General features: G+C 45.3%; 1 protein-coding gene across 6 annotated transcripts in view; it reads right to left on the bottom strand.

The window, feature by feature from the left end:
- Positions 1–25,355, bottom strand: part of LOC119443051 (mediator of RNA polymerase II transcription subunit 12-like protein) — a 159,505-nt gene that overhangs the window by 27,633 nt on the left and 106,517 nt on the right. For 4 of the 6 annotated variants that reach the window (XR_007465751.1, XM_037708183.2, XM_037708185.2 and 1 more), the window contains exons 38-39: positions 15,801–16,087; positions 6,731–6,821 (exon numbers count right to left, since the gene is read on the bottom strand). Coding sequence is in view for 4 of the 6 variants with exons in the window: in XM_037708183.2 (XP_037564111.1) it covers positions 6,731–6,821; positions 15,801–16,087 (378 nt within the window). In the remaining 2 variants the exon portion in view is untranslated. Of the gene's footprint in view, positions 1–6,730; positions 6,822–15,800; positions 16,088–24,010; positions 24,114–25,355 lie in introns of those variants that run through there. The other 2 variants (XM_037708184.2, XR_007465752.1) reach the window with 2 other exon arrangements.

The raw sequence follows: 25,355 nt of genomic DNA, 5'->3' as shown, positions 1-25,355 counted from the left end.
TGGACGAATTTTGTTGAAAAAAAAAAGCCACACATTATAATCAGGAAAATAGTGTAGTAATTCGTTGTAAGCTACCATCTTCACTTTGAAATCTTTCTGGGGTAGGCCAAAAATAGGCATTTTCGATGGGAGATAATGTGCATTCGATGCATTACCTGTACCCTGAGCGCCACCAAGATGATGCCTCTAATGAAGTCACCATTGCCGTGACCATTGGAATCGGGGGCCTATGCGTGATGATGAGCCAAGTTCGAATTATCTAGCTAAGGCTAATTTCAAGATCAAAATAACTAAATATTGGTCCCATAGAAATGTTTGATGTTTGAGTGCCGGCCAGAACCTTCGGTTAAGAACGATGTAGTCGAATCTCGTTAATTCGAACACGCTTAATTCGAATTTACGGCTTATTCGAACTGACGCTGTGGTCCCGTCAAAGTTATGTGTATTCCAGTGGGTGAAAACACCCAGTAATTCGAATGCGAACGCATTTGCGACGGTTAATTTGAACATATTGTTATGGTAGGAAAGCAGACAATGTCGACGACGGAGAAGAGGACGAAGTGCTGTTCGTGGAAACAGCCTCTCTGTATTCTCAGCTGCTGTTTATCTATCTCCTGTAAATACACCTTGTAAATAGTTTATACCCGTGACAATATCGCACACGGACAATGCTCTCAGCAGCGCGCCAAATCACGTGGCAGCGCCTCTGACCGGCATTACTCCGACACCACCATAGAGCAAAAGCTTAGGCGAGACCCCTCAACGCCGCGCGGAGGAAAAAAAAAGAAAAAGAACCGTGGCGGAAATTTCACTCTCTCAAATGGCAGGGTCGCCGTTTCTGCGTTGCGCCGGAACACGCGTATACGTGCCGACGTCTCAGCGAATGCTGCGGCTGCGGCGCAGATGGAAGCAACGGGGAAGGCCCAGTACGGCCAGCGAAACTGCCCACGCCGGCCAACACTCGCTTCAACGGCAGAAAATGAAACTTCAAGTAGCAGACTAAGCTGGCACGGGGCCGGCGGAAGTGGCGGCGCCGGCACGGCAGCGGGCGCGCAAGGAGACAGTCTAAGGTGAGGAAGCTATGAGGGAGTTGAGAGGGAGCGCGAGGAGAGCCACCGAAGCCACTGCCACCGAAGCGATGGGGTTGCCAAGGCCAAATCCGCTTCCCTGAAGTTTCGTTTTCTGCCGTTATCGGGAAGCGAGCGTTGGCCGACGTGGGCAGTTTCGTGGCCCTCACTTGCTATGTGCTTGCGCACCGCGATATTTCACGGCTCGCACTGTTCGTACGTCGTGCTCTATGGATGCTCTATGGAGCACGAACACTTCAAAAATAAGTCCTTTTAATTCGAACAAATTTTCGGGCCCCATTCAGTTCGAATTATCGAAATTCAACTGTAGTTGATTTAACAGGTTTACCATACTCTGACAGCCCATAATTTTTTACTACTACTACAAGTAAGCTATAAATGAGGTGGTATGTAATACAAGATTTGAATTAATCATGTGTTTTAGAATAATCCAAGGATAGCCGGCGAGGCTCACACTCACAAAACAAAAGAAAGAGATCATCATTGGCCGATTGCCTAAGTACAGCTGAAAACTTTCTTCGATCGCCATAAACATTGTAGGTACGAATTTCCCCGATTCAACATAACTGGGTAAAAATTTACTGGTTTTCTTTTTCTAAATTTTTCCAGAAGTTCCATGAAATTTTCTGTTTTTCGCTGATGGTAGACACCCTGGGATATTCTTGTTATCCTAAGTGTTCGCCGCTGCCTCCCAGCTTACGGAAGTCCCATGATGGATGTACATGCTGAGCTAGCAGCAAAAGTGAGCACGGTGTGAATGACACGGATTAAACAAGGAAACAAATGTAACACTGTTTCATTTTTCAATCCTTATCTTTCGCACTGTGCCCACTGTTGCTACGAAATACCAACTCACCCAAGCTTTTACATCAGCACAAGCTGGTACGTTGGAAAAAAAGGCAAAGGGTTTTTTACAAATTAATAAATGAAGCACTGGTAGCACCATCTGTTTCAGTTTGGGGACTACAAAAAATCTTGCAGATCGTTTCACAGGTTTTTTGGTCTGGAGGAAGCAGCTTGCACAAAAAATCTGCAAATCACTCCTGCTTTTATACCACAGGCAACCATGTACCATGGAAGTTACCATGGTTCCTATATCACCACACACAGTCAGTTATGCCTCCTTGCTCAGTGTACTTCCTTTCAGACATACCAATACTTTGCTCAAAGCTAGCTGGCCCACTCACAAAGTGTCAACTGCAGATGTAATGAATGATCTCTAAGTCTATATGTGTTGTCCACCCCTCGCCTCTTTAAGCACAAGCCTGATCATCTACAAGCATATGACAGACATTTCAAACAAACATGCAGTAGGCACAGAATACAAATGTTGGGTGCACTTCATGTGGCAATTTCTATGCGAAACTGCATCGCACCTCTTCAGAAGGTCAAAGATGCACAAAAGTTCTCTGGCATAGAAGGCAAATAAAATAATCACGCTTGATTTTCCTTGTATGCTGTCTCTACACATTACACAAATGAAGGTGCTGTAGTGGTGCAAAACTACAACAACAGCAGCAGCAACACAGTGGATTCATGGCTTCCGGGATCCAGCAACATACCACAATTAAGAATTCCGCCCTCCAACAATGAATGTGGCCTCTTCACATGGGATCATAGCAGTTGAATAGGAGCAGCAAGAAGTATGCTAACTATCAAAAGCAGGTCTAAAGGAAATAAAGTCTGCCTAGGAGCCAAGGGACAAAACCCTCTGCACTAGGCTACTTACACTTTACTAATCTTAACTAAATACTAAGCAGTTTTTAACTAGATGAGTAGCTACTACAGTAAAACCTTGTTAATTTGACCCTCGTCAATTTGAAAAATCAGATGATTCAGACCCATCCTCTGGTCCAGGTCCAGGCAGGCATATGCATCACTTATTGGAACCAAACTCTTATTTATTCGATTTGGCAGCACACCGGTTAATTGGGACAACTATCAGAGCTCGGCAAGAGCGGGGTGCCATATATTGCCATCATCATCATCATCAGCCTATATTTATGTCCACTGCAGGACGAAGGCCTCTCCCTGCGATCTCCAATTACTCCTGTCTTGCGCTAGCCGATTCCAACTTGCACCTGCGAATTTCCTAACTTCATACCTCCACCTAGTTTTCTGCCGTCCTCGACTGCGCTTTCCTTCTCTTGGTATCCATTCAGTACCCTAATGGTCCACCGGTTATATGTGTGACATAAAATATAATAATAACAATAATAATAATTTTAAAAATGTGCTAGTGTCTAACTGTGGTCCAACTAAAAAAAATTAAACAGTGGGGTCCACATCGCCATAGTCATCAGCGGATATTGTAAGTGAACGACAGGAACATCGGAACGCTTCATGCCTATTTGTACCTTCAGAGCTCTTACTCTTGAGTTTAACGCCCCGCATAACACCGTGTTGGCCGCCTTTCATAACTGCGTAGCTGCCATCCATGATCACGTCAAAAGCAACCATGCTTTTGTCCATAGTGGTTGCGGCAAACAGAAGTTGCATTTTGACTCTTTGCGTGGGTGGGCCGCGTGCCTTCAGAACTGCGATGTCATCATCCATGATCACGTCGATAGCGGCCGCGGTTTAGTCCGGCGCAATTGCCACAAACAGTAGTTTCATTTTGACTAGGTGTAATGGCTGCCTCGATATCACAAGCAAAGCGGAAGCTGTCGAGGATGAAAAGCGCCGGCTAAATCGCTATGGACAGACGATCTGTTGGTGCCCACCTCACTGGTGAAAAAATAATTGGCATGGGCACGTGGTAGTGAAAAGTGCATCTTGAATGAAGATGCGCACCATGGCCGCGCTGCAAAGGAGTCACGAGACCTTCGCTGCTGCGAGTGCCAATCAGTCACGAGATGACGAGAATTGCAACTTTTGCAGTGCTGTTGTGCAGAAAAAAAAACAGGAGTTGCTGATTCATTCAGTAAATAAAACTGTGTTGACGCAGTAATAAAGTTAGACTTCGATATTACGTAGGCGGTCAAATTAGCAATTTTCTTTGTTAAATCAAAATTTTGCAATATTGTAATTAGATTTTTTTATGAAAATAAGTACATTCGCCGAAGGATTTTTCTTACATGGAAGAGGCTGCTTCTTGCTTCAATGCAAACTAAGCGGCGAGAACACAGCGCACACGAAGCTATCAGCACTTGGGGCACTCTGTCCCCATCGCAGATCACTTTCAAAATCGGGAGGCTATCGGCGCTATCGAGATCCGGCCCTATGGCGAACACCTGACGACAAGCCCATATGCTTCCATTGTAGCGGCGTGGGGCACATTTCTCGCTATTGCCATTATCGTAAGCCCTCGTTTTCATGCTCCACGTTCTACTACCGCTACAATGACAACCAGCGCCAGCCATATGATGCTCCAAATGACCCGACATATCATGACCGCGGCCCTTCTGCATCCACCAGACGCTCAAGCCGTTCGCCGTCGTCACACGATCGTCAGTCTCACTTGCCCCTGCCCCTTTGTTTTTCATTGCCGCACCCTTCTATACACTCATCCCCGGAAAACTGACGAATGCAGCTTCCGGAAGTGACGCTGTATTGGACTCTCGACCTGCAAAATCCTCTCCTTACCTTGCCGACAGATCAGAACCTAATCGCCGTGGAAGCTGATGCCCTACCTGTCACTGCCCTGATTGACACCAGCGCACACATCTCGGTCATGAGCGCTGATCTCGCGAAGCAGCTCAAGAAAGTGCTCACTCCTGCCGAGTCCCGCATCGTACGAGTTGCTCATGGGGGAACTCTCGCTGTGTTGCGAATGTGTGCCGCTCGTGTCAGCGTGGCCGGTCGTCACACATCTGTATTGTTCCATGTACTTGACCATTAACCTCACGACGTGATCCTTAGCTTGATTTTTTATTTGCCACCATCACCACCACATCGCCGAGGAGCAAGCACATGATACATCCTTGCACGACCTCATCAGCCGCCTCCGTTCTGACCCGTCAGACTCCTCGCTTAGCTTGTTCCTCATTTTGGATGGCATCTTATACCGCCGAAATATGCGCGAGCGCAGAAGGACAAGAACTGCTGATAGTCGTACCTTCTCATCTCTGAGCAACTGTACTCGCGCAACTCCTTGATGTCCCCACTGCTGGGCCACCTGGGTGTTTCGAGGACCTACGACCGTGTCCGGCGACGATTTTTCTGGCCTGGACTCTACCGTACCATGCAACGTTATGTCACTGCTTGCAAACCATGCCAACGTCGTAAGAAGCCTGCTTTACTTCTGGCTGGAACCCTCCAGCCAATTGATATACACACCGAACCGTTTTATCCTGTTTGCCTCAACCTGTTGGCCCCTTTCCCTACCTCTAGAGCTGAAAATAAGTATATCGCTGTCACAACGGATTATTCAAACCGCTATGCCGTCACACGAGCCATCTAGACCAGTTGTGCTACCGACATCGCGGACTTCCTGCTCCAAGACGTCATCTTAAACTACGGAGCTTCTCGCCAGCTTCTCAAAGAGGGGCCATTACTTTTTATATCGGGTTATCGAAGATCAGTAGTACTTCACTCTTGTGCCACGAAACAGAAGTTCACGACTGCATACCACCCTCAGACAAACAGCCCCTCACTGAACACCTGAACCGACCACTTACAGATATGCTCTCGATGTATGTCTTCTCAGATCATCGTGACTGGGACGCCGCGCTCCCATTAGTGACGTTCGCTAACAACTCGTCCCGTCATGACACCGCTCTCTACTCCCCCTTGTATCTCTTCTTTGGTCGTGACCTGACATTGCCTTTCGACACGTTCCTGCCAACTGCTCTTGAGTCTCCGTCTGAGTATGCTCACGACGCCATAGCTACAGCCGCCCAGGCACGCCAGATTGCCCACCGTCGCCTTTCTGAGTCGCAGGCAAGACAGAAGCCTCTTTATGACAACCATCATCGTGATGTCCAGTTCTCTGCCAGACTCCTTCACGGCGTGTGGGCCTATCGGAAAAGCTGTTCTCCCAGTACTCTGGCCCTTAACGTGTCGTCCGACAGCTCAGTGATGTCACCTATGAAATAGCTCCAGCTGATGCTTCCCCGTCGTCCATGTCATCTGATATCATCCACGTGGGTCGTCTGGAGCCATACCATGTGGCCGCCATCTAGAAGGCGCCGGGTCGGCACTTTTGCCACCGGGGGTTACGTCAAGGTGCCACGAGTAGGACAAATAAGACGATCACCTACAAGACGAAAGCGATGGTGTGGTGGCGCTAACCTAACGTCCTGCCATACTGGCTGTACCGGCCGTATCTTCTGCAAAGTAAACACTGTCCCATTTAACCTTATATCTTTGTCCGTTTCATTTTCACAGTTTATGCAAGGTGTAGCAAAATTTAAACTTTTCTAGCCAGAGTGTCGCACTTTCCCCTGGCAAACAAGGCAGAGAATCACAGGAAAGTGAAAACTTTAAATGTTGCTGCCCTGCCAAAGACGAGTCTATTTGTCGAAAGATTGGCTCCAGCTGCATCTTTTGTTCAACCACTCTTGATCATCTAAAGTGGCCCAACTGCCTCATTCAATCAGTGTGTGTGCAGCTGGGGGACAGTCCTCACACTGAACGAAATTATAATACAGACCCGTAATATGGAGGAAGAGCCCCAACAAAGACAAGCACGCGAGACATACCTGGTGGAGGCAGGTGATGCATGCCAGCTGCTTGTGCCTGTGCTCCCTGCTGCATGCCGGGGTGGAACATGCCTTGTTGGCCCACTTGTTGCTGTGTGTGCAGATGACATCACAGTGTAAGCCCTTTTCACATTCTTTACAATTTTTTAAGAATTTTGCCCTGAGCACACAGCTTTAGTGGCATAAATATAAACTTTATTAAAAGTTATTGAGCTTTACATGCAGCACAGAAGCAGTAGCAAACTTGGCACAGCAGAGACTGTCAAGCAACATATTGATATTAGATTGTGACTTTTTCAGTTACCTTGCTGACGCTGATTTTACCTGCTTCAGCAACTTCTCTGAATAAACTTGCTCAAACCACTTAAGTAGCCTTCTGGCACATAATATCTTGCACAGCCACAAGAAGGTGGTGCAAGTACCATCACAATTTCTTTTTTGCATGCTTTTTTGCAATCTTGCACCGACCCATTTTTCAACACCCTTAAAATTTTTTCGCAAATTCAGTTCATTTTTCGTAAAACATGACATAACATTCCTAGAATCATAGAACCGGCCAAAATTCATAAAGATTATGAAAAAACACATCATAAGGGCAAAACAATGAATGCAATAGCAACATGTTAGAATATTACACGAAGTGTAAGACTCGTAGCTGTAGTGGCAGTATAAATTGAAACAAACGTAAGCTGACCAAGTAAAAACAAGCTATTGTGCTAGGAGTGCTCTGTTTGAATTTTGCCAATTTCAATTAGGCTTATTAATTAAAGCCAACGACTTTCTTAGCGACTTTACCACAACATATCCGCATCGGGTACGTTTCAAACCTCTGTCCTGGGCCGATCCCGGAGGTAGTGTACAGCCGCCCCAATAAAACTACGTCATTTTAAGGTTTGAGCTCTGTTATTGTTTGCACCTTTAACATTTAGGTCTAAGAAGATTTAAGATGAAAGGCATGCGCTGTCGCTGTTTTGTTTCATGACATTTGTTTGTGGGCTGCCATTCTGAAATTCTGAGGAATAATTTTGTGAGGAATGCAAGACCTGGTATGAGCAGCTTTAGTGATAGAATGGTGTGGCAATATAACCCGCATATACCGCATGTAATATAGCATGGCATGGCATATAGCATACATATACCTAAATATAAACAGAACCTCACGGCGACGCCGATGGCAAAAATTCACTTGGAGCGTCCATATAATTGCTATAGCAATAAAATTCAAGAGAGTTGGCAGCTCACTGTGCATCTGTGGTGCTGGTGCATCATCATTTGGTGGCACTGCTGATGCTACCACTGCAACATGCCCCTATCTAAGATGCCTCCGTAATATCCACATTGGAATAACAATTATGTGCAAACAAAGTACAAATGCTTGTTCCTATTACAACTTCACTGCTAAACAACGTGTTTGTGCATCACAGCTATTTAGAGGAGTACAAGCAAAACTGAAAACTAGGGGTGTGCGAATACTGAATACAGTGGAACCTCGATGATACGAATCTCACGGAGTCTCGAAAATATTCGTATTAGCCAAAATTCGTATCATCGAAACACAATTAAAACTAGCTAAATTAAAGAGTCAGAGGTGAACTCACTCAGGCACATGCACGTAAAAAGCATTTACAGTATAGATCACTTATAACGTAACCGTTTATAGTGAAGAACAGGCTACAATGCGGCCTTTTCCGACTCCCGTTTACCCTCCCATAGAACTCCATGTATACGCATACCGCTTACAGTGCAGCCGCGTGAGACGAAATACCGGTTATAATGCGGCTTCCGCGGTAAAATTTCGCCGACAAGGGCGGTAGCGAGCACGCTTCTCAACGAGGTGCGCCCACCGATGGGAGAGGAGATCAACGAGGGCGATGCGGAGGAGGAGCATGAGACGTGGAGCATGAGTCCAAGGGCGATAAAATCGTCGCTGCGCGCCGTATGTGCCAGTAAAAGCGCGCGGGGGATGCGCGCCTTCATGGAGAGCAAACGCACAGCGGAGAGAAAACGCGAGTTCCATGGCCCGAGAGGCCGTGGGGGTAAGGAGGGGGGAGGGGGGCGTGGCGACGCTGTGCTACGTCACCAAATACGTATCTTGCAACCGAGCGCAAGGGCAACTGGGGACGCAATCTCCCACGCGAACGGAGCAAAGCGGGAAGGTAGCGCGGGAGGGAGTGAGTGGGGGGCTTTTACTCTGCCAACAAATGCGTTCTTCTACTTTGCGCCTGTGCCGGCTGTCGGTGTTGTCGCGCGAACCGTATCTTGAAAGCGATCTCCACACGGCTCTGACCTGTGTATGCGCCGTGCTTACGCCGCTCAGTTTCCGTTAAAGCGATAGACCGCACGCGCCTTCGCTTGCCACGGCGGCCGCGCGTGGGGAAGAGCGGCCGCCGCAGCGAGCGAAGAGACACAAAGAAAAGCACAAAAGCAACAAAAGCGCCGCCGCTTCAAACTCTTCGTGCCCAGTCGCGGCTTCCGCGCTGTCCGGCGCCGCGTCCGCGCCTCCGCACCAAAAGAGAAAGGGAAAACGCACGTGATTGCTAGCTGTTCTCTTTCGCGGCCGTCGGTGGGGCGGCGTTTATTCGTATCAACCGACACGGCTCGATAATCGATTCGTAACAACCGTTCTCTAACACGTTGCAAAGTAATGGGGCTCAGCCGGGACCTCAGAAAAATTTGTATCATCCGGAAATTCGTATTAGCTGTGATCGTATCATAGAGATTCCACATTAAAAACATTTGCACAAAATTTCATGTTTACAATTTTTGGGCAAGAAAATACGGTGCTGCACATGCTCTGGAGTCTCCTAGCATTCCAAAACAAAAATGTAGCAAGCTATCAGTAACATAGGTACATAGAAATCAAGATATACAGTACGGTCTGCTCTTATTAAAGGGAACATCAAATCAGTATGCCAGCACTGATTACAGCTCAGTTCTAGTATATGAAGATCCAGAATTTTTTTTTTTATCGAAAGAATTTCTGTTGAATAAAATCAAGTGCTTTTTTTTCCTCTGAAATAGCAAATTGGTGAAGTTCTGTCGTACTGAATACCATTGAGGTTCTCAGTTTAACTCTTTCCCTACCGCGCCCATTGCGCATCGTTAGCCCGCTATCGATGGTTTAAAACGCCACTTTCGAGAAATTCCACACCACTTACAGACACACTGCGCCATTGGACGTGAAGGAGAACTATATTTTTGTTTCCTAAACAGTTTGCTTTTCCCCCCTTGGTGGTGATTTTTGAACATACCCCGAAGTTTCGCGATGGTCAAAGTAGAAAGCAAAAATGGCCGCCTCCAATAGCAGCGCGCGCGCTTCGAATGATCGCATATGTCGTGATACCGCTGCATCTGCGGCTGATTTTATCGATGGATAGAGCAGCAGCTAGTCTGAGGATGCTGCCTTTTCGTCAGACTTTAAGAGCAGCAGTTTCTTCATAAAAATAAATCTGGTGTAGCCTACAAAAAACACCTATTTTCTCCACTGTAGGGAAAGAGTTAATAGTGGGCCTGTGTTTTATGACAATCCTTTATTTATGGCAGGGAAAGTTCTGCTTTCCTGTTTCTCTCCAAAATGCAGAAAAGCTATCCCAACTTTACGGCAGGTGGGCTAATGTCAATGGACGAAAGGACCGTGCATCAGGTGACTCGATCACCGCTTCGCGCGTAGCTGGCGCCGACAATAAAGAGCAGGCGCCGTATGCACCACCATTTGTTTGGCGCGCTTTGCCACCTGTCAAGGAATCTGCAATCTGTAGGGTAACCGCAAATTCACAGTGACAAAGTCCGCTACCGCATCACCCGGGACAGCCCATCCATGGTCCCTTCGGCATTCCTTTTGCACCGAAAACGAAGTGAAACACTCGCTTGGGCAGCATCAAGTAAGAGGGACTCCACGGCGCGCGCACGCGACCTGTGGCACTGCTCGGGTCCCTACACTGAATATATCGAATATAGATATTCTATTCACGAATCAAATTATTCGAATGTTCACTATTCGATTCGATGTTATTCAATATTCGCACACCCCTACTTGAGTGTTCGAATCACGTCCGGGTCACCAATGTAGGAGTTACGTGACGGCGACCGTACGAGCCGTGCCGTCGTTCCTACTCAGAAGGCGAAGGCAGCGAGCCGAGCGGCGGCTGCAACGACCAGCGGCAAGCTCCTAGAACGACACTGCGCGTGCCGAGCATGCGCCTCGAGCACGCGCTGAGCATCCTTATTTTTCACTTCTTTGACAGCTGGCGCCAAGGCACCGGCTGAGAGCACCGACCAAAACGACCCGCGTTGCGGCGTCAGTGGGCGCTACAAGATCATTATTTTTCAGGCATGGTAGAAACATAAAAGAACTAAATGGCAAAGGTTTAAGAAGCACCCCCGCAAACAGTTCTGAGGAGCGACTCTCACAGCTCAGGCATTCAGTGCGTTTGCGGAATAAGTCGGTCTGACAGACAACAAAAATCATGGGGAATGAAAACGTGTGGGGACACAGTCAAGAACACAAAGTAACATGAATGTCAATCAGCTATGTTGAGGGTTTAATGTCAATGTTCACAATATATAACTTTTGAAAATTTTTGCTCATCCGCATTCAATGAGGCATAAAAGATGTGCGAACAGACCATACCAGCCTACAAGTAAGTGCAGTATAGTAGTGACGCCCTAGTGCTTCTGTTAGCGAACATCAGTGATGTCCATAAATGTTAATACAGTCGACTCCCTTTATTTCAGCCTCAGTTAATTTGACTTCTTGCTTAATTTGCATGCACTGAGAAGTCCTGGCGAGAAACTATAAATTGCTATGGATAGAAAGCTCATTTAGTTTGAATGTGAACACAAGGCACTTCAGTTAATTCGACCATGGCCAGCACCCCCTCATCCATGGAGTGGATAATAAAAGCTTGAAAACATACTAGATTCAGCAGATGGCATTATTGCTAGGCGACGATGGTGCCGCCAACACCTGACCTGCAGTAATCATGATAATTGCACTGTGTCCTGGACGATGTCTTGTTTTCGGATTTTGCCAGAGCTGATGTCAGTGTTGGAGTTGGTGGGCCGCCAACTGACGAAGACAGGTATAATTATTGGAATGCAGGTACTGAAATAGGCTGTTGACGGCGACAGACTACTTTAAGCAATAAAGACTATTTTAATTCTTTCATTTTGCCACCATTTGTTAATTTGATCTTTCCGATAATTTCGAGCAATTCTTGCGATCTTACAAGGATCGAATTAACAGGAGTCTACTGTACAATGTAAAAAATATTCAAAAATGTAATAGAAATAAAAGATCATAAATTCGCAGCAGAAGGGAGAGGTGGGCCACTTAGTTCAGGTTCATTTCAAGCGCACAAAATAGTGCAAATGGGATACCAGGATAAAAGAAGGCCAACACAAGCAGTGCTTGTGCTCTTCATTTTTCTACCTTTGTTCTCACCATCTGTTAGGCCACCATTAAAATAAGAAAACTGGCACTGGTTTGTAACCAACAGTACAAAAATAAAACATGCATCACTGAAAGAGACATGAAAACAGTTTTTTTGCTGATGCCTACCATACAGTTTCCAACCTAAATTAGTAGATTGAAACGACAGTTCAGCTACCAATGAAATGATGGGTCGTAGAGCACAGATTTATCACATCTCTATGCTACTGGCTGCAGACATTCTTGTTGCATTACTTATTATGGTTTATTCTTCTAATATATCAGGTGATTATATTTTTCCTAAAAACATGAAGCCAATAAGTCTTTAATGGCATATAAAAGATCACTGTGAATTGTGGCATTTATAATGCAACATTTTGAATTTTTGTATTTATAATGCAAAAAAAAATTCTTTTTGCTTTTTTTTTCAGTTTGCCCTGAGCACAGTACTTATGTGGGATACATAGGCACTTCATTACTGATAATTTAGCTTTAATAACAGTGCACGAGCAGCAGCATGGTGTTGGACTGCTAAGCACGAGGTCGCGGGATCGAATCCCGGCCACGGCGGCCGCATTTCGATGGGGGCAAAATGCGAAAACACCTGTGTACTTAGATTTAGGTGCACATTAAAGAACCCCAGGTGGACGAAATTTCCCGGAGTACCCCACTACAGCGTGCTTCATAATCAGATCGTGGTTTTGGCACATAAAACCCCATAATTTTTTCTTTCTTTAACACAAGCAGCAGCAAACTTGGAAAAGCAGAGACTGACAAGCAGCAGGTTTTTCACAGCACGGCGCTTTTTTTTTTTTTTTTCAGCAAATGTGCTGTTACCAATTTCACCTGCTTCAGGAGCTTGTCTATATCAAGGTTCGTACAGGTTTCCAAGGCGAAAATTCAAGGATATTCCAGGACCTGTCACAGGTTATTCAACGACTCAAAGCGGCATCCAAAGTAAGGTTTCCTTACTCTAACATTTCCAAAAATTACTACCTTTATTGCACTTGCAATAAATAAATATATATCACAATTATAATAAAAATGTCTAGCCTTGATAGCTTCTCAAGATCACAACACAAAATGAACGGCTACAACAGCGGCTGAGATTTCTCCAGTATAGGCTGGGTAAAGTTCACCAAAAATATTAAAAACTTTCAGCATAGGGTTATCGCACTAAAATAAAAATAAATAAATGTATATCCCAATGATCATCAAACATTTCCAAAACATTCAGCATACCGTATTTTCCGGTGTATAAGACTTTTTTTTCTGAATTTTTTGTCGGTGCATCTTTAGAACGGTGCGACCTATGTATGTTTTTCTTTTTTTCCACAAAAAAACTGCCGCCAAAATCGGATCCGATGTTATGGCCATGCGAAGCACGCCGGTTGACTTCATTGCTACGGGTTCTATGCGCGCGCGCTATCGAGGTGCCGGGTTCTCGTGATCAAGTTCCCGAGCGCCACGCGAGAAGGATGGAGCAGCAATGCAAGAGGCAGTAGGCCGACCGCGAGTCGATCGACCCCGAAGTCCTTGCATCAGCAGATCGCTGTCAAGATACAGCGCGCACCTCTGCGCAAACTACGCAGTTGCTACGAGAGTACAGGCAGCTCCCCCCCCTCCGGGCTGCCTTTCTGCTTTCCTCCCTTGTGTGCGATTCGGCTCACTGTCGGAACGCTTTCACTCGCACATACAGCATAAGGCGCGCGGGGACGATGTTATCGCTCTTGGACTTTATGAGGAACATCGCGACAACCACAATGGCAAAATGCGCGTGGGGTTGCTTGCGCGTGACCCGCGTTCACGGAGTGAAACGTCACTCTAACTTTTATTGCGATGGCAATTATATGGACACTTCAACCATTCTGCCGTCGCCGTAAGGTTCCGTATAAAGTCCAAGGGCGATAAATATGACTCGCGCGTCGCCCGCGCGCTTTCACTCGCGCGGGGGACGCGCACTATCCCGGAGAGTGAATGCACGGCGGAAAGCAAACACGACCTTCGTCGCGCGAAAGGCTGTGGGGGTATGGGAGGGAGGGAGGCGGGGCGACGCTGTGCTGCGGCACCAAATGCGTATCTTGCAACCGGGCGCAAGGGGCACTGGCCACTCAATCTCCCACGTGAAAGCAAGAAAGCGGGAAGGCAGCGCGGTAGGGAGGGGGGGGGAGCAGCTTCTACTCTGCCAACAACCGCGCTTGTACTTTGCCCAGCTGTGGCGGTCGCCCGCACCGTCTCCTAAATGCGATCTCCACACGGCTCTGACCTTTGTATGCGCTGTGCATTCGCCGCTCAGTTTCCGTTGAAGCGATAGACCGCACGAACCTTCACTTGCTGCGGCGGCTGCGCTTGCTGCCAGCGTTTTGACAGTCGTCTGCGGTCATTGAGTGTGATCTATTCATGTTTACGTGTGCGCGCTGACACCACGCTTGTTAATTCAGTTAGTAAGCGAATTTGTCCAAGTTTATGCAGCCGATAAAGCTACTATCCCTACTTCGAATAGTTCTCTACTAATTTCCTATCGCAATTGATGCTTCGCCTTTCGGGCGAAACTGCGACATTTCTTTTAAATCGCTTACCCAAAGAACAGGTGCGTCACCGGTGCGACTTGTATACATTCTTTTTCCCGGAAAAACTGCCGTTTTGAGGGGGGTGCGTCTTATGCAAAGGTGCGACTTATAGACCGGAAAATACGGTACTGTTATTGCACTTATATTATCATAAATATAACAAACCTTCATCCAAAGGCACTGAGCATCAGTGAAGTTGCTCCACTATAGCTCTCTAGCTTCACTAGCTTCACCTCGCACGCAAGAGTAAAAGTGAGACAAGGCAGACCGACAGGCGAGGAGTGAAACAAATGATAGAGTGAGGAAAGCAGCGTAAACACTGCCAGCCCCGAGCAGGCACCGAAGCGCGGCACGGGTCTCTCGCTCTGTTTGCGGTTTGACGCGGTGAAGCCTTTTATTTTTTTTTCCGTGCAGTTCTGCAAAACGGAACCATGTGTGCTCTCGCGCTGGCGTATTGTTTCTGAAATGGGGAGTTTGTCAGATCGACGCCGATCTACCACAGAAAGGAAGTCGCAATGTCGATATCAGAGTGCACTACTCACAAAAAAGGATTTTCAAGGAAGGAAAAAAATTACAGCACTTTCAAGGGCCTTGAAAATGCACTTTTCAGTTTCAAGGGTATTCAAGGATTTCAAGGACCTGTACGCACCCTGCAATATAAACTTGTTGAAGCAAGTGCCCTTCTGATTTCCTTTCACCATCAAAGGACTCTCAAAGGAAGATTTGGAAACCGACAAGCGAAAATTTCTCGCAGAGAAAAGTTATTTTCCGGAAAACTTTATACAACCAAAAAATTGTAAAACAACCCAAATTCTCAAGAAAAATTTGAGAGAATTGGCAGGTATGCAATAGCCACCACAAAGTCGTTTAGAAGGATGAATTTTAGGCACATACACATACTACCCATGCTTCCCATGCTGGTTGAACTGCCATACCTACAGCACCCATGGACACTAATGCCAGATTTCCTTCTAGCAATTTTTGTAGGAAATCTCAATGGTGTCTGCATGTTGTTTGTGCTGCCAAGTCTGAACGAGAGAAGCAAAGGCTGGCCAGTTCCATCACTTACAGGTGCCATGCCCTGGGGGCGCATCTGTTGCTGGCGCATCATCATTTGGTGGCGCTGCTGCTGCTGCTTCTGCAGCATGTCCATGTTTGGCTGGGCATATGGCGGTGCACCACTGTTTCCAGGTCCGCCAACTGGACCCTGCATGGTGACTGGAGGAGCACCCTGTGGACCCTGAGGCGCGCCCTGAGGCGGCCCACCAAGAAACTGCGCCGAAGGGTGACGGGCTCGCAGCATAGAGCTGAGAGCAGCCTTGGACTGGGAAAGCTGGCGCTCGAAGCGGGGTCCTCCTGACAGAGCACCGAGATGGAGGGCATGGGGAGGGGGAGGGGGGTAGCGGCCAAAGGAGCGGCAGAAGAAGGCACAGGGTGACAGGGAAAAGAGTGGAGGAAGCAGGACGAACCGGAGGCGCAAAAGAATAAAAGAATAAAGAAAAATAAACAATAAATAAACAATATGAATGCCGCAGGAAGTGGAAAGGAAAAGGTCAAGATCGGCACGGGAACGAGAGTTTGTTGAGCGTTGAGCGACGTGTAGCGGTGGAAACCAAGTGAAGTGAACACAGAAAGTTGTGGATAACATGGTACAATTGCGGTGTGTCCAAGACAATGAAGAGGGCAGAAGAGAAAATATAAAAAGCAGAATAGAGACAGGAATACAGTAGGTGAAGTGGTAAACATCAAAAGAAAGATAAGGAATTAGATGTCCACCATACATGATAGTATGGCCATAGCAGGCCCAGCATAGCAGGAAGAAGCAAAAAGGAAAAAAATCAACAGAAATGCATACACAAGAAAACGGAAAGTTGAGTGACATGTTGAATAACATTTGAAAGTGGAGGGAAAGGAATGATAAAAAAGGATATTGAAAGTACAGATGTAGTGGGTCCACAATGAAAATTTGCGCAGCAATTGAGCAAATAAAGTGGGAATGAGTGGCAAGACGCAGGCACACGAGTATCACCAGTGACAGCAACAACGGCAAGGTAGGCCACATTAGGATGATTTTGAACATGCCAGAGACATCACAGAGGCAAATCAAGTGGAATGCCCAAATGCCGGGAAAGAAGGAGCAAAGAAAAGGCAAGGACAGGCACCAAGTATAGGGACCGAATTCAAGCGTATGTGGATGGAGTACAGACCACAGCCACACAAAGATAGGTGTGCCACGGGTTAGAAAGAAAAGTAAGGAATCGATGGGCATAGATGGATAGATGCAAACATAGAGAAGGTAAGAGAGGCAATGTCAGTGAAATGGCAGTGCGTGACAGGCATAACAAAACAGAGAGATAAGTAGACACAAAACAGAATAAACAGAAAAAAAATAAAGAGAAATTGCAATTACAAAGAAAAAGAGGAAAAGAAAAGTGTGGGGGCCACAAAAAAGGAAAGGACAAAATAAGAAAAAGTAAATTAATATGAAGCATCACAGTACATGAGAATAACAAGCCATAATGTACAAAAGAAAATTTTGATGTTTTTAATGCAAATGGGATGTCAAGATAACATTCAGCAATTCAAATACAAATTGAAGTAATTGTTCCAGACCATACGTTTTTGGTTATCATGTCCGAAAAGTAAAAGACGGAAAAGGTAGAAAGCCAGAAAAGAAACAAAAAACAAATAAATGAATAAATAAAAGACAGCCAGGAAGTGGGCAAGAGACCAAAGATGGGTCAGCAGATAAGGACAGGACAGAGGGCAAGGATGGGTTTGAGGGTTGAAGCGGGGCTTTCATTAGTATTTGACATGGCGACAGTTGAATATGTATACATGCACACAATCACAGGCCCTTTACCAATAGCAAAAGTCAAAAAGATAGCAAAACAATCTATGACATACAGCTTTTACATGAGCAAGCTAATTTAGCTCAAGCACAGCTCCAATTTTCCTGCTGAAATACATGCGGAACTCAGAAGTGGCCTCAGTAAAAGCTGTTGAACAACTCAGGATAAAACATGTCCCATTTAAAAGAAAAAGTCAGCCTAGTGATTGGCAGAAGTGTAAATGGGCCATTAATTTTGAGGAAATTGAAAATTAATGCAAGATTTAAAAAATTATACTCTAAGTTTACAAATTTAACTCAACAAATACATGACAGCATTCTGTTATCTACACCATATAACATTTAAAGCACTTGAAGTGGACAAGTGTTACATGCTTCAAAAGTATTACTTATATTTTATGAATTAAACTTTTGCAAAGCTAACATAACTGAGGTAACAATATTGTAAACTATCTAGTATAGTTAAAAGAATTGCATGCCAGTATTTGTTGCCGCATTACAGTGGCACAAACTTCATTTTCTTTCTTGTATTTGTCTTATTCCGCCTACATTTTTATTCAATGTCATTTGAGACCCACAATCAAATTCTGCCTCGCATCAAACACTATATTATATATATATATAAAGTTTTCTTTTTTTTAATGCTATGAATTCTGCTTAAAATAGTTTAGCAGAAGCTGAAAGCAGTTCTGCCTCTCTCAAGTACTAGTTGGTAAGAAAACTGGAGTAGCATCCGGGCTAAAGATTGTTTTTACCCCCATATTCACAAATCAGCCTGAACTCTGCAAGTTAAGGGCAGCACCAACCTTTGAATGAAATAGCTGCTACATTTTATTATCACTCCACGTCAATTTGTGCTGTAGTTTTGTAAACAGGCACTTTGGGTATCTGCTCAAAGGCACGGTTGGTGGGCAGGTTTCTCAATCAATTCTTTATCGCCAGAATCAATCAAGAACATTACTGATTGATTGATTGATTGATTGATTTGGTTTATTGTCCCTAAGCAACACATGGGCTATCAGAATTGCCATAGCAGAGGGCTTCACATTAATTAGGACCACCTAGTGTTCTTTAATGCACATCCCGAGAGGGGTACACAACCATTATTGCATTTCTCCTTGCAGGTATGCAGCTGCAGAAGCCGTGAATAGACCTCTCCTGGGGTACGTCACACCACACCGGCGACGTTGTTGTATTTTGACATTTAAGATGACAGGATCTGGCTCATCTTGTGGCAATATAGCTCTTCTCACATTTCATCACGTGAACGGACCATCAAAGTCTCCCATCCTGAACTTTTACTGTAATATCTATAACCCTATAACCCCAACTGTTTCTCAGTTGCTAATCTTTCTTAACTTCATCCTTCCTTGTCACTCCAGACATCCCCTCTAGAACACTCATTTCACATATTATTTTTTGCAAAAAAAAAACACCAAGTTCAGAAAATGGTATGTGACTCAGTAGGTCAACTTGGTATTACGCTGAAGCATGTGTAAAGTGGCTTTAAATGAAAGGACTACACATATCATGCAGCTCCTGTCATCTTTGTCTCCCCCTTCCATGAATTCATTTTTATCTGCTTCCATCATATCTTACAATGGAGTCTATGTGCTCCTACAACCTAGCGCTACAACTATTGCTTTTTTTTTTTTTACTTTTTATTATATCATCTTGTGTTTCAATGACTAAAGCAATTCTTGAAGCTTGCGGACAGGATGATCAGCTGAAGTCATAGCTAAAATTCTTAATTATGACAAATCAGACATTTGCATATGACTGAACTTTTCTTCTTTCATTCCCTTTCAAAAAGCAATAAGGCCTACATATAAGGCAAGGCAATTATTCCTTTTTACCGACCATTAGAGTGGCAGAAAACAAGTGCTGCTGTTCTGTGTATCCGTTGTCTCCAAGATCACACAATAATACAGAAAAATTATCTCTATGTATAAATGCCTTAGAAAAAAAGAGAGCTTTATGCAAGTGCACGATATCTACAATGGGAAAGTTTCTCGAAGTAAAGCTCAAATGAATGCATGCTCTAATGAACTATGCTGTGAGCCCATGCAAAATCAATACCATGTACATAGGACAGAGCTCAGCAAGGGCGTTGCAGTGCTCCACATTGCATTGGCCTCTCATTTTAGTTTCCATTCATGCCCTCCATCATGGGCCACTACGCAATATTTGTGTGGAGTAATGTCAAGGCCAAACACTGGTACAACCATTTTCATTACATACGAATCGTACCTATTACAGCTCATACCACTTATAATGCAACCGCTTATAGTGCAGAACGAAATATAATTCGTTTTTTTCCCATTCCTGTTAACCCTACCATAGAACCTAATGTACACAGGCTGCTTATAGTACAGCCGTGTTAAACAAAATACAGTTGAACCGACATATACAGAAGGGGATTGTTAAATAGTTTGGTATATTGATAATTTGAAATATGAAATATGCCTATCTGAAGCTTATCTGAAAACTCCGCATCGACAGGGGCGGCATTTCCACACAGTTTTAAGACAGCTTGCTTGGCACTGTGCCAATAATGATGCCGCTCACAGACACTGACGCATCTTGCGCTAGTCACGCGAAAAATAGCGTGCTTAGAAGTTGGCACAGTGCCAAGAAAGCCGCCGCTCGCAGACGCCGATGTGTCTTGCACTAGTCATGCGAAAGATAGTGCGCTTGTCACTGTGCCGAGAATGCCGTCACTCCTAGATGCCAATGCATCTTGGGCTATAGTCATGTGAAATTGAAGGTACAGTCGAGTCACATTCATTCGAACACGCTTAATTCGAACTTCCAGTTTATTCGAATTGACGCTGGGGTACCGTCAAATTTATTTGCATTCCAATGGGCGAAAACGCCTGGTAATTCGAACGCGCAAGCATTTGCGACGGTTAATTCAAACATATTGCGCTCCGACAATGCTCTCAGCAGCGCGCCAAATCACGCGGCGGCGTTTCAAACCATCTATAGAGGGCTAACAATGCCCAATGGGCGCGGTAAGGAAAGAGTTAAACATGCAACGTTCACAAAATTTAAAAGAATGCAATAACCTCAGTCACATGCTGACACTGCTGCTTAGTCTACATGTTTTGTATGTGTTGCACGCTTTGAAAATTGGTGTTTTGGTTATAGTGTGGTGTCATTTATAGTGTGGATATTTGTGACATAGGCAACTTATGTTATAAGCAGTCTACACTGTACCTTGTATTAGTTGTTGCAGTTAGAAAATGCACTCGTTAATAGCCAATGGTGGTGCCATCATAATAGTCCCATTAAATTGCCTATAGATCTTTTATTAAGCTCTGTTCACATACAGCTGTGAAGCCCTTTCCCACCAAATCTGTGCAGCATTTTTCAAAATAAAGTTGCAGAGCAGTAATCTTAATTCAGACAAACATGCACTGCCACAGCCAGGTGAACTTTTAATTCGATTCATGACTGATTTATAAAACAAGCATATTGCAACCGGAAGACCTTTCAAAACAAACTGCCTCACTTGGAGTTTCTCCCCTACAATCCTCTCTACTATTGCTAAGATTATTTCCACGACTTTAAAGAAAGTGCATATACGGTCGTCTGGTTTTTCAGACTCTCTAGGGAACCACAAAAATTCCGATAAAACAAATTCCTGCCTTTAACTGCCCTCAGGGGCTCAAATCGCCATAGCCACATTCGAAATAGCTTTAAATGCCTGCCAGTACAAATATTAAGTGTCTCAGTGCTTGTACTGTGACAAAAGACAGCGGGTGCACAAGTGTATAATTAGGAACACATTTTATGTCCCATGAGACTGGATCCTTTGCACTCTTGGCATGCTTCACCATCAGACATTGTGTATGCTTGACCGTGTAACACTGTTGTATTGCGGCGAAGTTGACTTTCAGAAACTGGCATTATGCAACACTTTAGATCCTTGCCATGCGTTCCGGGCTTCGACGCCATCGCCGAAAATGACGAAGGCAGAGTCAGCACCATTGTTAATAGCAGCAAATCCTTTAAATGAAAAACACGGCACCGAACAGCAGAAAGCTTTATAGCGAATGTCAAATCAGCTAGGCCTAATGGCAGCACAAAATACAGTGTAGACCGCTTATAACATAAGTCGCTAGAGTCACGAATATCTGCACTATAAGTGGTACCGCACTATAACCAAAACAACGATTTTCAAGCCCTGCACGTATGCAAAACATGTAGACCAAGCAGCCACGCATATCCGAGAATCGAAGCGTGCGACTGGCAGTTTTGCATCCGTTTAAATTTATGAACATTGAAAGGGTAATGTCCAAGTATCCACGATCTTCACATGAAGCAGACAAAGTAATAATTTTAAAAAATGTCTTAGTTTTGCCCAAAAGGCGAAGCATCAATTGCGGTAGCAAATTAGTAGAGAGCTATAAGGAGTAGGGATAGTAGTTTTATCGGCTGCATGAACTTGACACATTCGCTTACTAACTGAATTAACAAGCATGGTGTCAACGCACGTACCGCAGTCTACTCCCCACGCAGCCGCAGCTGCGTGGGGAGGCGCTACACATCAGGGGTTTATAAGTACAGTAGATTTCCGTTAATTCCGACTCCGATTAATTCTAATTTTCGCTGTTAGATCACTAGTTTTGAAATCCAGATTGTTCATTAATGTTCAGATATATATGCACTGATTCTGAGACTGGACAAACGCCTTAAGCAATGTGCTTTTTCTATGTTCCTACGCAAATGTCGAGCAACCCACAGCGGTGCAGCAGCTAGAACATTATTATGACAATTCTTAAAAAGGACAAATCTATGGAGACAAATTATATTTATTGTAAGCACTATTGCAAGCTTCAAGACTGGCCACGGAGCAACTACTTAGACTGGCCACAATGCTCCAAAACTTAGATTCAAAGCCCACATGTATGTAATGCTTACAGTGAAACCCCAATTATACGACTGAGGGGACCACGTAAAACCGTTGTATATTCCGGGTGTCGTATAATCGAAAAGCTAAGAAGTTATGCAGTGACGCTCAGTATTGCACAAAAAATGGGTACAAACCACCTAAATAAGCCTGCGGTACGAACCTGCACTGCATCCAAGGCAGGTAGGTTAAGTAATTAAATAAATTACCGTATTTATGCGATTGTAACGGGAGTTTCTTTTTCATGATTTTCGTTGCTTGAACTCGACTCTCCCGTTACATTCGAATAACGACTAAATGGACCATTTTAAAGCAAATTTTCTAAATCCTGCGATTTTTAGCGTTACGTTAGCAACCTCTCTCTTTACGTCTTGATCCAATCCATAGACAAGTCGATGGTTTTGTTTGGAATCGACACTTTTTTCGCAGGTACTTGTGACTGGTTACGATGCTGTAATACCCTACAGCCTGTTGCAATTCGACCCTGTTCGACTCCATTTATTTGCGACGTTGTGGCGATGCAGCACATTCGGTATGAAGGTTGCTTCGAGAGATGAGCAAGTTTGATGGCCTAGAAGCCGGGAAAGTCCGCCACGGCTCAGTGTCTCGACGTCAACGAGTCGACGATTTGCGGATGGTGGGACCAGCGGCAGGCCCTCTTTAAATGCAAGGCCAGTCGGAAAGGCTCTGTGCAACTTGAGGTGGCCTAGTACTGACCACGAGTCAAATGGTTGTGTGGTCTTTGAAGAAGTACTTAAATCTCAAACAAGCTCGACAGCATGGAAGCTGACTTGATTCTAGAGCGATCACTTTTGGAGATAGTTTCGCTTTCGTGAGACTCGGCTCGTCCCGGCACCAAACGCCTCGAAGTGTACTGGCGACAGCTCTCTTGGCGCTGATAGCGAGCTTAGGACAGCACCAGAAACACTTGTCAGGGACGCTTTCGGTGCCGAGTCGCGCAAAATTTTGCGAAAGTCAAACAATCTATGAAAGTGATCGCCCGAGAATACCCCACCCAAGGAAAGCTCCGTCTCTTCAGACGACTATGATGAGTGAAGGTACCATTTCTTTTTCCGTTCATCTCGCATCAAATTAGCGGTTTCATTCTTTTTATTTCGCGTGACCGGAATGTCGCCCCTCGTGTTACATTAGGGCAACTACGGTTTTGCACACCCGTTACCAGCCGGCTGCAGTGTGCTTACGTGCCAGCCTGCGTCTTTTTTTCACAGGGCAGTACCAGAGAGGCTTCAGACGAGGCGAGTCAGCACAAAATTGTCATATAATCGAAGTTAGTAATACATTATTTCTATTGGGGTCTTGCCGGGACCAAACCGATTCGTTGTAAAATGCGGGTCATCGCATGACCGGGAGACGTATAATCGAGGCTCCACTGTATATTTCTCAATTTTTGCAGGTGCCACTATTTTGTCAAGAATTGTAGAAACAAAACAAGTACAACTAAAATGTGTGCTCTTTATTTTTTTTTTTCTCTTCATTAAGGTTGTCTGTGTTTCTGTGTGACCCCTGAAACATTTGTTAAACCGAAACGGCACTAGAAAGCTGTTTTTGCTCAGGGGAAATGCATTTAATAAAATATAAGTGTAATACAGTCGAATCTCGATAATTCGAACTCAAAGGGGCCCGCAAATTTGTTCGAATTAAAAGAAGTTCGAATTAAAAGAAGTTCGAATTAAAAGAAGGACTTATTCTTTAAGTATTCGTGCACCATTGCACGATGCACGTACGGTGCGAGTTGTGAAATATCGCGCCGCGCAAGCACACAGTGAGCGAGGGTCACGAAACTGCCCATGTCAGCCAATGCTCGCTTTCCGATAACGGCAGAAAACGAAACTTCAGGGAACAGGCAGCGCCAGCACGGCTACGGGCGCGCGCGGGTCCATTGAAGGTGAGGGAGGAGGGCAGCAGCGAAGCGGATTTGACCTCGGCAACCCCGTCGCTTCTGTAGAAGTGGCTTCGGTGGCTCCCCTCGCCCTCCCTCTCAACTCCCTCGTAGCTCCCACACCTTCGACTGTCTCTGTGCACGCCCGCCGCCGTGCCGGCGCCACCACTCCCGCCAGCCCGGTGCCAGCTTAGCCCGCTCCCTGAAGTTTCATTTTCTGCCATCGAAGCGAGCATTGGCCGGCGTAGGTAGTTTCGTTGGCCGGACTGGGCCTCCACCATTGCTTCCCTCTGGGCCGCAGCCACAGCATTGGCTGAGACGTCGGCACGGACACGCGTGTTCCAGTGCGACGCAGAAACAGCGACTTTGCCATTTGAGAGTAAAATTTCCACTGCGGTTCTCTTACTTTTTCTCTCTCTCTCTTTTTTTTCTCCGTGCGGCGTTGAGGGGTCTCGCCTAAGCTTTTGCTCTATGGCGGTGTCGGAGCAATGCCGGTCAGAGCGCCACGTGATTTGGCGCGCTGCTGAGTGCATTGTCGGTGCGCGGTATGTTCAAATTAACCATCCCAAATGCTTTCGCGTTCGAATTACTGGGCATTTTCGCCCATTGGAATACACATAACTTTGACGGAACCACAGCGTCAGTTCGAATAAACCGGAATTTCGAATTAAGCGTGTTTGAATTAACGAGATTCGACTGTATAGAATTTGGGGATGCTATTGAGTACTCCCTTTAACCATGTTCTCACATATGCTTGTTTTCTAATGTGATTTGTATTTGCCACATACAGTATAGACCACTTATAACGTAACCGCTTATAGTGCAGGACCGGATATAGTGTGGTCTTTTCAGACTCCCGTTAATTTTCCCATAGCACTCTATGGATACACGTATCGCTTATAGTGCAGTTGCGGGAAATGAAATACCGGCTACAGTGCGGCTGCCTGGGAGTACGGAA

The sequence above is a fragment of the Dermacentor silvarum genome, chromosome 2 (assembly GCF_013339745.2).
Source record: "Dermacentor silvarum isolate Dsil-2018 chromosome 2, BIME_Dsil_1.4, whole genome shotgun sequence".
Lineage (NCBI taxonomy): Eukaryota > Metazoa > Arthropoda > Arachnida > Ixodida > Ixodidae > Dermacentor > Dermacentor silvarum.
The sequence above is the reverse complement of the archived record's forward strand: the minus strand, read 5'-3'. Positions and strand labels throughout refer to the sequence as shown.